The 12,980-nt window shown below is 43.5% G+C and overlaps 1 protein-coding gene across 1 annotated transcript; it reads right to left on the bottom strand.

The window, feature by feature from the left end:
* Nucleotides 1–1,286: 1,286 nt before the first annotated feature.
* LOC129015130 (sal-like protein 3) lies at nt 1,287–11,516 on the bottom strand. Its single transcript, XM_054452747.2, has 4 exons — nt 11,404–11,516; nt 6,345–6,426; nt 2,851–4,889; nt 1,287–1,703 (listed from the first exon to the last, which is right to left on the bottom strand). The coding sequence occupies exons 1-3, from the start codon at nt 11,514–11,516 to the stop codon at nt 4,098–4,100; spliced, it is 987 nt and encodes a 328-aa protein (XP_054308722.2). The 3' UTR covers nt 1,287–1,703; nt 2,851–4,097.
* Between the last annotated feature and the right edge of the window lie 1,464 nt (nt 11,517–12,980).

The following is a 12,980-nucleotide window of genomic DNA, read 5'->3' as shown; positions in this document are numbered from 1 at the left end:
AAACTACACTGCAGGAACATCCTACTGACTACACAGGAAGACCAGTCTGAACACACAAAGCAAGAGTCCCTCCAAAGGCCAGGCATGGGGTGGTTCTTGCCTGTAACCCCAGCAATTTGAAAGGCCAAAGTGGGTGGATCACTTAAGGCCAGGAGTTCGAGTCCAGGCTGGCCAATACAGTGAGACCCAGTCTGCATAAAAAATTACTTTTTATTATTATAATAAAGAAGAGTACCTCTCACATTGCTTTAGGATAGAGAGCTCTGGTCGAGAATTCAAGATATGGAGTTTTGAGTCCCAATGTGGCTAACTAACTACTGTTGTGACTTTGGGCAGGTTATGTAATCACTAGGATTCTCAGCCCTCTGTTGCCTAAGCTGGTCTCCAACTCCTGGCCTCAAGCAATCCTCCTGCCTTGGCCTCCCAAAGTGTTGGGATTATGGGTGTGAGACACCACACCCAGCCTGAAAATGTTTCTTAAGGAGTAATGTAGAACACAACATTCTTAAATTACCCCAGCCTTCTCCAACTAAGCTAAATTGTTTAAAAGTTCTATAATATTTATGATTCAGGATACTGTATTTCAACCTCCCTAAAAACATGTATTAAATCTTGGAATGCATGTGCCATAACCTCACTTTTCTGACAAATAGTAAAACATTTTATGAGCTTGTTACAGTAACTTGAAATAAAATGGTAAATTTAAAAAAATTAAAATATACCTCCTTCATTTTTTTTCAATTACGTATGTCAAAAATAGTAACCTAGACTAAGACATCCATTTCAATCAGTAGATGTTTCAAGCCACAAGATTTAGTAATAAACAATATTGGGTCTAGGTAACAATCCCCAGCTGGATCAGGGAAGCCCTAGCTCTACGTGGTATTATGGTATAAAGATAGTGTCTCTCTTCACTGTCAGAGAGGGATGGCCTATTCCTGAATATAGGATGCACCTTCATGAGTCATCTTAACTACCACACTTTACATTTCTTTCCTAAGTAAATACATATTTTTTGGGAGAAGACAGCACTACACGGTACCAAATACTAACCAAAAAAAATACCAAAAAAAAAAAACCACAGATAAATTATAAAACTTTCAACTGCTAAAACACATTAAACCACCTCAGTTTTCTTTTCCCAATACTTGCAATACCCCCAATCCCTCATCTTATGAAAACATGGGGAACAACATGTGGTATGAGAAGGGAGAGTTACATCTCAACCCCATGAAAAAGTTTTAGAGCTCAACGTTAATTTCCAACAGAAGTAAACAGCTAATGAGTCCTTGTAAGTTTTTTATTCAATGATGCACTGGCAGAAATAGCTCATCCTCTTACAACATTTTTTATTATTGCTGTAGTTATGTGAGAAGGAGATTTTCTATTTGTCTGTCTCAACTGAGAAGACCTCACTGTCTGATTCTTTCTTCAGGAACCATGCACCTCCTTGCATTGTCACTCAGCTACTCGGAACATCTCTTGAACGTCTCTTGAACAATTCTGTTGTTGGAAGTTAATAATGTCAGGTGCCAGCACACTTGAAATGCTTGAAAATGAGGTGATACACACAACACTTCTGTTCAAGTTTTGATTCAGCCTGCCTCAGTGTCCTGGCCTCTTTTCTCACTGGTTGCAATGGACAGGCCATCAGCATCAGACTGTGTTCTGAATAATCAGAGGACACTGTGTTTTGCTTTCATCTGAAAAGACAATAAATAAATCAGGAATCCAGGAAATGTCAAAGCCATGAATGATTATAATGCCAGACACTGTCTATTTTTCTCAGGTTAACTGTCCACATGACCAGTGCTACCAGACAGCCACAATCTTGTCTGTGGAATAGGAGAGACAGACAGACCCGCTTACAGTAAAATGTAACAGTGTTGTCCTAGTTCCTTCCTGGCTTGTACTGATGTCACAGTCCTAAGATTAATTCATCAAAGTTTCACTAGGGATGATCACAGTTTTAAATGGGCTTTGTAGAAAAGTTAAATCATTTTAAGAAACAGCAGCCCCTATTGTATTGAGGAGCTAACAAGTTTTAGTAGCTTTTCTGTTAAAGTAGCATAGATTTCTAACATTGTTTGATCTTAAGACGAATAAAACATTTTTTTCATTTTCCTTAGTGTATGATTCATAAAATACTTTACATAATTTTAAATGTTCAAATTATGAACAAACCTTTCTAATACAAAATACAAAAAGTCCAATAGTATACATTAAAAGTTTGCAATCACATTATAGAAACACTATCTCTTTTTTTTTTTGAGACACAATCTCACTTTATCCCCCAGGCTGGAGTGCAGTGGTGCAATCTGCAACCTCTGCCTCTTAGGTTCAAGAGATTCTCCTACCTCAGCATCCGGAGTAGCTGGGATTACAGGCGCCTGCCACCACACCCGGCTAATTTTTTGTATTTTAGTAGAGCCAGGGTTTCACCATGTTAGCCAGGCTGGTCTCCAACTCCCGACCTCAGGGGATCCACCTGCCTCAGCCTCCCAAAGTGCTAGGATTATAGGTGTGAGCCACCGTGCCCACCCGGAAACACTATCTTATTATTGCACAGCTCTAATAATGTAAAATATTTACTCACAACTGCTTATAATATTGTCAATTTTATATGATGATATTTTGTCTGTAACTTGTTCCCCAATCATTGGGCTACAGACCACACTAGAAAATAACTGCCCACATAGTGGCTACAAACATTTAAATCTTAAGAAAAAGCTTGTTACTGACAGGTACTTGTACACACAAAGCATGCTATCTTTTCCAACAGAACTTCACATTGCATTGAAAATAATCCACTTACTTACAGTAAAACAAATCTTGCTTAAAAAAATTTACCTAGCCAGATGTATTCCAAAGTAGATAAACTTCATTTAAGGTTGGGGCTATTATTGTCTGTTGCCCACATAATCTTAACATTATAAATACGTCAGAGGAAGACACTGTCATAGTACACAGCATTTGGACTACTAAACCACTTCTTTTAAGATGAAGAGTTCTAAAAACATAGTTCAATTGTCTAATTCGAGCAAAACCAGCAAGTGAGTTTCACTGGAATACTGCAGTGGACGCCCTTTCTCCCTCTAGGGAATATTAGGTTTTAAGAGAAAAAAAGTGAGAATTGCCTGGGCTCTTTGTGTTCCTGAGGCCATTTTCCAATCACTTTTTTTTTTACTTAAAAGGTTGCAGTTCTCAAGAACAGTCAGATTCACTGTGGAAGGACCCGAGTCCCCTGTGTTCAGCTAGTCTATACTATCTCCTTGTTCTCCTGGGTAACCTGGCGAATGGACGCTGCCTGCTGTGCAGGCTGCTGAGGTGCTTTGTCCAGGCTGACAATGGGAGGGCTATATTGCAGATTTTGCATCCCAGAGTACCCAGAGGGATGGTGTAGCAGCCAAAACTTCCAGGGATCTGGGAAAAGCCTGTGTTCTGAATGATGGAAACCTCATTGTTCTTTATGGCAAGCTCCTGGAAGAGAGCTGCAGCATCCTGGTTTCAAAAATTGGGGTCGCCATTCATTATTCGGGCTGCCAGATCCTTCTGGAATGTTTCAGAGAACTTCAGGCCATCACCCCCTAGCAGAGCCATGGACTGTTCCACCGAGGCAGCTCGTCTTGGGGGAGGATGTGGGGGTCGTTATTCCACATGTGAGTGCCAAGTGTACCTGGAGGTTGCCCTTGCTGGTGAAGGCCCTGCCGCAGATGGCGCCGCTGAATGGCTTCTCCCCAGTGCGGGTGCCCTCCTGGATCTGCAGGGCACCCTTGGTGCGACGGGGGAGGGGGCAGCACCGGCGCAAAGCCCGGGCCCACCATTGTCTTAAGTCCAGCGGTGTCCTGGACTCCCCCCGCAGCAGCGGGCCCTGTCCGGCCTGACGGCCTCGCGGTGACCTTGGGCTCCAACTGTTATCACGGTGTGCGCGGCGCTGGAGACCTGGCACGGGTCTGTGGAGGGCTCTCCTCTCTGCTGAGGAACTACAGGCTGAAAAGGGACCTTCCTTGCCAACAGGCGGAGGTGGTGGGGGCGCGGGTCAGGTCCCAGGCACCTCGTGGCCAGGGGCGGGCTGTCCAGCCTCTGGGTCCTGAGCGCTATTCCCTGGGTTCCTCCAGGCTGCCCAGGCCGGGGACTTGGGGGGAAAGCGCCTGCCCAGCACCAGGGCAGGTTCTGTGCCCAGGTCTTCCGCAGCGACAGGTTGGGCGCTGGCCCTTGCAGTGCTTCGCCAACGGAACAGCTACAGGAGACACTGGCTTTGGCGCGATGCCGACCAGCAGGCGGGGAAGACGCTGCCAGGAGGGTTGAGGCAGAAGAAGGCTTGGCAGGCTTGGCGGCGAGCTCAAGAGAGGCCCTGGCCCCAGCGCTGAGGCGCAGACGCCAAAGAGGTTGCGAAGAGGCGCGACCCGGGACGCTGGAGGCAGGGGCGGGGGTCGGTCCGCGCTGGGGACGGCCAAGCTAGGGGTCCGGAGGAGCTGCCGGGGAGTCGGGGGCGCTGGAGCGGGCGCAGGCTGGGACAGGAACCCGGAGTCCGAGCCCGCGGGGTCGACAGGGGCCCCTGCGGAGAGCCGGAGCTCCCGGCTCGGGTTCAGCGGAGGCAGCTGGCTGGGCCAGGACTGACGCGCTCCGGGCTGAGCGAGGGCGGCAGCCGCGGCGGTGCCTGAGGGCCCCGGGGCTGCAGATCTGCTGCATGAGCTGTCTCTTGGGGGCCCTGCCTGCGTGGGGCCAGAAGCCACTCTAGGATCCCGGCACAGCCACCCCACCGCCTGCTTGCGGGCGCCCTGGAGGAACTGCCCCGGCGTCACCTGGTGCTCCGCGGCGTCTCCAGCTCCTGCTGTGCTGGGCGCTGCGGCCGCCGGCGGGGCCCAGCGCAGGTCCCCCTGACGTCTCTGCTAATACAGGCTCGGCATGCTTTTTCGCGGGCGTCGCCTTGCTTTCCTGCGCGGGGTCCTCAGAGACCACTCTCTTGGCCTGGTCGCTGGGCGAGCTGGTAGGAGAAGGTTCCGGATTCCTTGGCGGATGGGGCCTTAGGCTGTGTGCAGAGAGATCAGCAGGGGCGGGGTTCCGCGGCTCTCCTGCTCCAGGAAGTCCGGCGGCTGGAGCTCTGCAGTTTCTTGCTGTAGTTGGTCTCTGGCCGGCTGCTGCTCTCCACCTGCTGTCTGGGTCATGGGGCTTCCCCCAGTGGCCTGCTGGGGAGTCCCCGCCGGGGACAGCAGCTCCTCCTCCGTCTTGAGGAGTGGGGTTTGGCCTGCTTGCACACAGACAGGCTGTCATTGGTGCCTCTCAACCATCTGCACACACAACAGCTCACTCTGTGACATGTGCATGCGTCACACACACATACATACGTACAGACACAAGCTGGTTGTCTGAAAGATTAAACAGCTCAGAAAACTACCAAGAAAAAAAGAGTAGTCAGGGAACATCTCTGAGTTAACAGAAGGGAAGATAAGAAATCAAGTTGCTAGAATTGTTTACATAATAAATATAAACCAAAAGATACATATTTTAATACATCCAATGTTATAGCAAAATTCTACCTTATGCTCAAGCACCCCTGCCTTCAGACCATCATTCAGAGCATGGTGACTCTCCGTTTATGCTGAATTCCAGTGATACTGGAAATTTCTCAATTCACAGCAAATTGGAAGCAGTGATCACAAATCTCTATCTATATTAAATAGTCACACTGTCAAGAGTTTGACCTTCAGTAGAGACGGAACTATTTTATGTTAGAATATGGTATACTTCTGACACGATTTTAGTGTATAATGTTTAAGAAGCAAAGAAAAGCCAACACTTACAATTCTTTAAATTTGATTACTTCAAAAAATATACATATTCATCCTAGAAAATTCTCTTGTACGAGTTTCCCCAAAATGCTGAATATGTGAGATATTGCTTCACTTAATTCTCCTTCTTTCTCTATGTAACATATTTTAGAATTCTAGCTGTTAATTTATTACTGTTTTATGGTTTTCGAATTACAAAGAGCTAACTGTAACCAGTATTTCAAAGTATTCCCCAAAAGACTACACAACCATCACCAATCTTTTAAAGAACAATGATTCACTAACAGATGGTACTTTGACATTCCTGTTGCTCTATGATAAATACCTTAAAGATACATTTCTGGGCATCTCATTATAATTATGGATAAATAGTTCCAATTTTTAGTTGAATTACTGCACCTCATCAAAAAGTGAAAGATAAATTAGGAAAATTATTTAATTTTAAGAAGCATACTGTCAATAATATTAATTAGAAAAGGAGTCAACCAAAGGTTAAAGCGGTTACTTGTACTTTTAAAGAGCCATTTGTGCTTTATGCAAGTTTGTTCTTACAGAAAAATCAGAACAGTACTTGTTAGGGAAGATGATGGTAATGCCAGTACTCATGATGACACACAGTGATGGTGAGAAGCAACTGAAACCAGAAGAAGACTGGAAAAAGGGCAAGGGGACACCACTCCTTAGTTTACACTTGGAAATAGAAGCTTATTTGCTGAGCGTTTACCCTAAACTCATCATCCTGAGACTTTTGTTTCTATAAATCGAAATATAATAAATATAATGAATTGGTTCTGAACACCCGTTAAAACAATCACACTAAATAATTAACATAATTTTTAAGAAAAATGGGATAAGTAAAAAATATGTGAAGGCAATTTGAAGAGAAATATGACAGTCTTATTAAATGACATGTTTATTTTATAAAGTGTTATAAAATGTTCATCTTGTAGTATTTCTGTACATCTACTTGACATATTGTGTTGTCAACATGTGAATCACAAAATACATAAAATCTCCTTTCTCTTAATGCTTTTACATTGACATGATTTTATTGTACTATAGGATGAATGTTTATGCCTTTCCCCCAAAATTCATGTTGAAATCTAACACCCAGTGTGATGGCATTTGGAGGTGAGGTATTTGGGAGGCGATTAAGTAATGAGGGTGGAGCTATAACAGTTATCTAATGTTGTAGAACAAATTTCCCTAAAATTCAATAACTCAGTTAAATAATTTTATTATCTCTCATGGTTTCTATGGGTCAGAAATTTGAGAGCAACTTGGCTGTAGAGTTATGGCTTGAGATCTCTCATGAGTTTTAAATCAGATATTAGTCAAGGGCGATGTCATTGAAAGGCTTGACTGGGGTTTGAGGATCCCCTTGTAAGATGACTCAGTTACATGGCTTTTGGCAGAAGGTGTGTGTTCCTTTCCACCTAGACCCCTCCACAGGTCTGCTTGAGTATCCTGCTTGAATTTCCCCCAGAGCTAGGGACCCAATACTCCTACTCAATTTTTTGGAATAGTTTTAGTAGGAATCTTACTAGATCTTCTTTATACACCTGGTAAAATTTGGTTGTGAATTCATCTGGTCCTGGGCTTTTTCTAGTTGGTAGGCTTTTTATTACTGATTCAATATCAGAACTCATTATAAGTCTGTTAAGGAATTCAATTTCTTCCTAGTTAAATCTTGGGAGGTTGTAGGTTTCCAGGAAATTTATCAAATTCTTCTATGTTTTCTAGTTTGTGTTTGCATAGAGGTTGTGTGTGTGTGTGTGTGTGTGTGTGTGTGTGTGTGTATGTTTTTTAAATCTCAGGATTTCTGTATTTCTGTGGGTAGGTGGCAATGTCTCCTTTGTCATTTCTTACCATGTTTATTTAGATCTTCTCTTTTGAATCTTGGATTTTTTCATTGGTCTAACTAGCAGTCTATTAATTTTATTTATTCTTTCAAATTATTTCCCATTATTTTCAAAGATTTTCTAGATTTATTCCTTAATTTTATTCTTTACCCTAAAGTCATTCAGGAGCAGGTTATTTAATTTCCATGTAATGGTATGGTTTTTAGATATTTTCTTAGTACTCATTTCTATTTTATTGCATTATGTTTTCAGAGTGTATTTGGTATGCTTTTGGTTTTTAAAAATTTGCTAGGTATTGTTTTATGGCTGGATGTCTGTTCAATTTTAGATTATGTGGCATGTGCAGATGAGAAGAAGGTATATTCTGTTGTTTTGGGGTGGAGAGTACTCTAGAAGTCTGTTAGGACCATTAGTTAGGTGTTAAGGTCCCAAATATCTTTGTTAGCTTTCTGCCTCGATGATCTGTCTAATATTGTCAATGGGGTATTGAAATCTCCCACTATTTTTGTGTGATTATCTAAGTCTCTTCGTAAGGCTGTAAGATCTTGCTTTATGAGTCTGGGTGCTCCTGTGTTGGATGCATATATGTTAAGGATAGTTTTTTTTCATTATGTAATGTCCTTCTTTGTCTGTTTTGTTCTTTGTGGGTTTGAAGTCTGTTTTGACTGAAATTTGAATAGCAACCCCTGCTTTATTAGTTTTCCTTTCGCTTGGTAGATTTTTTCCCTGTCCCTTTATTTCAAGCCTATGGGTGTTATTGTATCCGAGATGGGTCTTTTGAAGATATTGTTGGATCTTGCTTCTTTACCCAACTTGCTACTCTGCCTTTTAATTGGGGGGCATTTAGCCTGTTTATATTCGAGTCTGTTTTGTGAGGTTGAAAGTAACACCCAGCATTCTCAAGTTTAATATGGGAGGATTCACTTAGCTATGAGTTTCCTTATGTTTACGAGTCAACCATTTTTCATTTACAATCACTGTGTGCACAAATACAACTGTAAACGTAAGTCATTTATGTGGAAAATAACTCCTGTTAGCTGTGCAGCCTGAAGCCAGTTATTTAAGCTGTCCATACTTGAATTTTGTCATCGTTAGTTTAGGATCACAATACCTACCCCCACTGGCTGTTGAGAGATTAAATGAGATGTGTATAAACTGCCTAGCACATGGGGAGTTTCAAATTATAGCTCTAAGACAGTAAGAGGAAAAGGAGTGGGAAGGACCCTGGTTGTGGTCCACTCACTCAGACGTGTGGGCGGGCTGCCTCCCACGACTCCCTCTCCCTCTGTACATCCCTGGCTGCAAGTGGTACCCAGTTGGGTCCCTCTGCTTGTCCCCTGGGCCCTGACTGCAGAGACTATTGTCCCTTACCCCTTGCGAGCTCTAGGAGTTTGTCAGATCTAATGAAGACCTGGTTTTCAGTTCTGCGTGCTGTAAACCTTGATTTCCTTGCATGACGTAAACCTTGATTTGACCACAAGTTAAAACTGAGTCATCAAATCTGAAGCTGGGCTGTGACTGCTGGCCGGAGTTCTTAGAGGATTTCACAGCAACATGAAAGCTCTTCCGACCTACCCCTGCTTCTTAAAGTGTCTGCTAGACACAGTGACTTCCTTTCAAAGTCCATGCCATATTCTGCTTTTCCCTGCACAGCCAGCCAGAAAAACCCAAATTAAAAGTCCCTCAGGAGAACGACAGTGTGGATAGATTGCTGTTTGGGGAACATGACCAGTCCACCCTATTCACAGAGTGGCCCATTCAGCATGTCAGACACGCCACACGCTGCTGCGTTCACTTGATGATGATTACATGAGGAGCAGCATTCTGAAGGAAGGGTCTGCCCAGCCACCAGCAGCTGATTCATTATCTATATACAATTAAAGGTCAGGGTTCAAATGAATGCCAGCATCTGGGAAAAGTCATTATTCATGTACGGATCAGACTGAACATTTGTCATTTCTCTGGTGACTTCACATACTACCTGTGCCTTGAGACTCAAATTAAATTAAGCAGAAGATATACTTTAACTCTTTTTTAGTTTAATTGTTGATCTTATTCCACTCTTTCAGATTATCTGGGCTCTTTTAAAATTAGCCCTTGCTTCTTCTTCATGTATTAAAATAGGAAAAGAGAGAAATTTCTTTTTAGAACATATTGCATTCCAAAGATGAATGCAAATGATTTGATTATGATTCTTAATGACCCACTATTAGCATAGTAGAAAACTCAGTACATTAATGCAATACCTCTTTTCACATCTTTACTACTAATAGAACTGTTACAAGGATGATAGCTTGACCTTTAGCTATAGATTTAGGTAGCAAAAATGCCTTCTGTCTCCCCGATACCTCTATTCACATAGCATATTGACTGTTTGCAGATCAATGCAATGACAATCTTTTGGCCCTGTTCTTGAGGCCTCATCTACTATCGTAATGGAGAGAATAGGATTTCGTCTTCAGTAGGTAAATTCCAGTTAAAAGTCTCTTTTAAGTTTAGATGTAATCCATGAACTAGAGTATCAATAATGTGCCCAGTGGAAATATTTATTTGTATAGGTATTTTTTGAAAAGCCTATTGTTGCACCTTCAAAGATCTTAGACACAGACCCAGGAGACAGTGATTTTCTTGGCTTCTTTCTATTGAAACCAAGTAAGTTTTCATTGAAACTAGAAAAAAATAACCAGACACGGCTGCCCTTTTAGTGACTGAGAGAATATTTGAGCTCAAGGTTGGACTAGAAAGGTCTGATCTGAACCTCCTCACGACGTGGGAGCAGAGAGTCCACAGTCTCCTTTGGCTTATCTTAAACTTGCTTGTCTGCACACATGGGAATCATTCAATGTGGTGTAGTCCAAATCCACTTTGTTAATTTGGAGCCATGACTTTCTAATGTGTGCTAATTTGGACACATGCATTTCACAACCCAAGAAAAGGGGGGTTGCTATGGAAATTAACTGTATAAATAATATTACAAGGGGGGAGATGTTTACCTGCTAAGACAGTGGATTCAGCCATTTTGTAGTAAACATTTTTATATAAATAAATAGGATGCTAAATGGAAATATTTTGTTCTGTTTATTAAAACAGGACTTCAAGAACCTTTTGGAAATTATCTGACTAGTAAATGTTCTTGTGGACATTTGAAGGCAATAAGACCTTGCTTCTTTAGATAGATCCTATGAATTAAAGACTTCCTGCTAATTCAGATAGACCATTTTCCCCCAATTAATCTAAATTTGTAAGCTAATGTATTTGCTTCCATTAGAAACAAAACTGGAAAATATGTTTGCTTATTTATCAAATGCTTGAGTTCTTCTTCAGAAAAAGGCACTATAGTAGGTACTTTGAGGGAGACAAAAGAGATGAAGACCCTGAAGTTACTTAGAATCTAGTGGCAGAGATTTGAAAGCATGTGCACCCCCAGGGATAGCCTTTCCTCTGCACCTCCCCACCTTGCTCTCCCAGTCCCCCCATATCATACATTGGGCAGCCTGGTTGATTTTCTCACCAGTCATTAATTCTGCTTTCTAAGCATTACTGTGCCTCTCTGCAGGTGGGGCTTCAATGGAACCTTTCCACTAAGACTCTTATCAGAGCCCTACGTCTTCCTCTCGCTCCCCAGTCCCACTGTCATCCTGATCACTTCTCTGTCCACATGACAGACGGCCTAGCCTATGTAGTCGCTGGACCTTATCCAAGGTGACAGTCACCTCTGCTGCATTTCAGCCCCACACTGTTGGCCACACCTTGGCATCCTCACACGCAGCTGCTCCTCAGCTGCTGCTGTATGCTCGGGTATCTCAGGGGACAATTCTCCCAGCTCCGTGACCCCTGCTTGCCAACCCACTGACATCTGCATTCCCTGATCTCTATAGATATCTCCAAGCCCATGAGCCTTTTTCTGTCTTCACGTCCTTCCATCCTTCCTAGATTTGGGGAGTGAAGGAGAGGGGAGGGACAGGAGAGCTGAGTTCATTTATGCTAGGCCACACCTTCAGCAACTTCAAAGGATTATATCTTTGTTCTTCTGCCAAAGCTGTCCAGCAAAATCCTGAGCCTAGACCAGCCCTATCATTCATTGTCCTAAAGGAGCTGCAGGGGACCGAGGTGGAAAGCCTGTAGCCTGTCACCACACTGCATAGCCCTACCCCATAGCTCGTCTGCAGCTTGGCAGCCGTATTAGTTGTCTGTGGTCTGCTTCCTCTTCGATTCTTCTCAGAGAGGATCCCTCACCTCCCCCACATCCTCCATCCTCCAGAGCCCCTCACCCCTGAGCCCACTGAGGCCTCAGGAGTGTTTGCTTCAGCCTAGAACCACTTCTGAATTGACCATCTTCCCTTCTCGTGGGTTCAGAAAACGACGTTTCTCTCCTTCTGTTAGAGGAAGCCCCTCCGTATCTATTCCAGATCCATCAGCCCCAGTCCCCCAGGATGGTGCCTTTGACCATCTCCTCTTTTTCCCTTTATCCTGTTCTCTTCTGCCACACCACTGCTCCCTCAGCCTGCACTCCATGCCCAAGTCCCCATCCCTCAGCCCTCCTGTCTCCCCTCTTCTTCCACCCTCCCCTCTGGGCCAGGTATCCTGAGAGTGGCCACCCTTCCTGGCCCTTACTGACCTTCAGAGGGCACCAAGCTGTCTCTCCAAGCCTCCTACCCCTCTTCTGCCCTGCAGCCTGCTGGTCCCTCCTTTTTTTAAAAAAAATTTATTATTATTATACTTTAATTTTTAGGGTACATGTGCACAATGTGCAGGTTTGTTACATATGTATACATGTGCCATGTTGGTGTGCTGCACCCATTAACTCGTCATTTAGCATTAGGTATATCTCCTAATGCTATCCCTCCCCCCACCCCCACCCCACAACAGTCCCTGGTGTGTGATGTTCCCCTTCCTGTGTCCATGTGTTCTCATTGTTCAATTCCCACCTATGAGTGAGAACATGTCGTGTTTGGTTTTTTGTCCTTGCGATAGTTTGCTGAGAATGATGGTTTCCAGCTTCATCCATGTCCCTACAAAGGACATGAACTCATCATTTTTTATGGCTGCATAGTATTCCATGGTGTATATATGCCACATTTTCTTAATCCAGTCTATCATTGTTGGACATTTGGCTTGGTTCCTAGTCTTTGCTATTGTGAATAGTGCCGCAATAAACATATGTGTGCATGTGTCTTTATAGCAGCCTGATTTATAATCCTTTGGGTATATACCCAGTAATGGGATGGCTGGGTCAAATGGTATTTCTAGTTCCAGATCCCTGAGGAATCGCCACACTGTCTTCCACAATGGTTGAACTAGTTTACAGTCCCACCAAGAGTGTAAA

The sequence above is a fragment of the Pongo pygmaeus genome, chromosome 18 (assembly GCF_028885625.2).
Source record: "Pongo pygmaeus isolate AG05252 chromosome 18, NHGRI_mPonPyg2-v2.0_pri, whole genome shotgun sequence".
Taxonomy (NCBI): domain Eukaryota; kingdom Metazoa; phylum Chordata; class Mammalia; order Primates; family Hominidae; genus Pongo; species Pongo pygmaeus.
The sequence above is the reverse complement of the archived record's forward strand: the minus strand, read 5'-3'. Positions and strand labels throughout refer to the sequence as shown.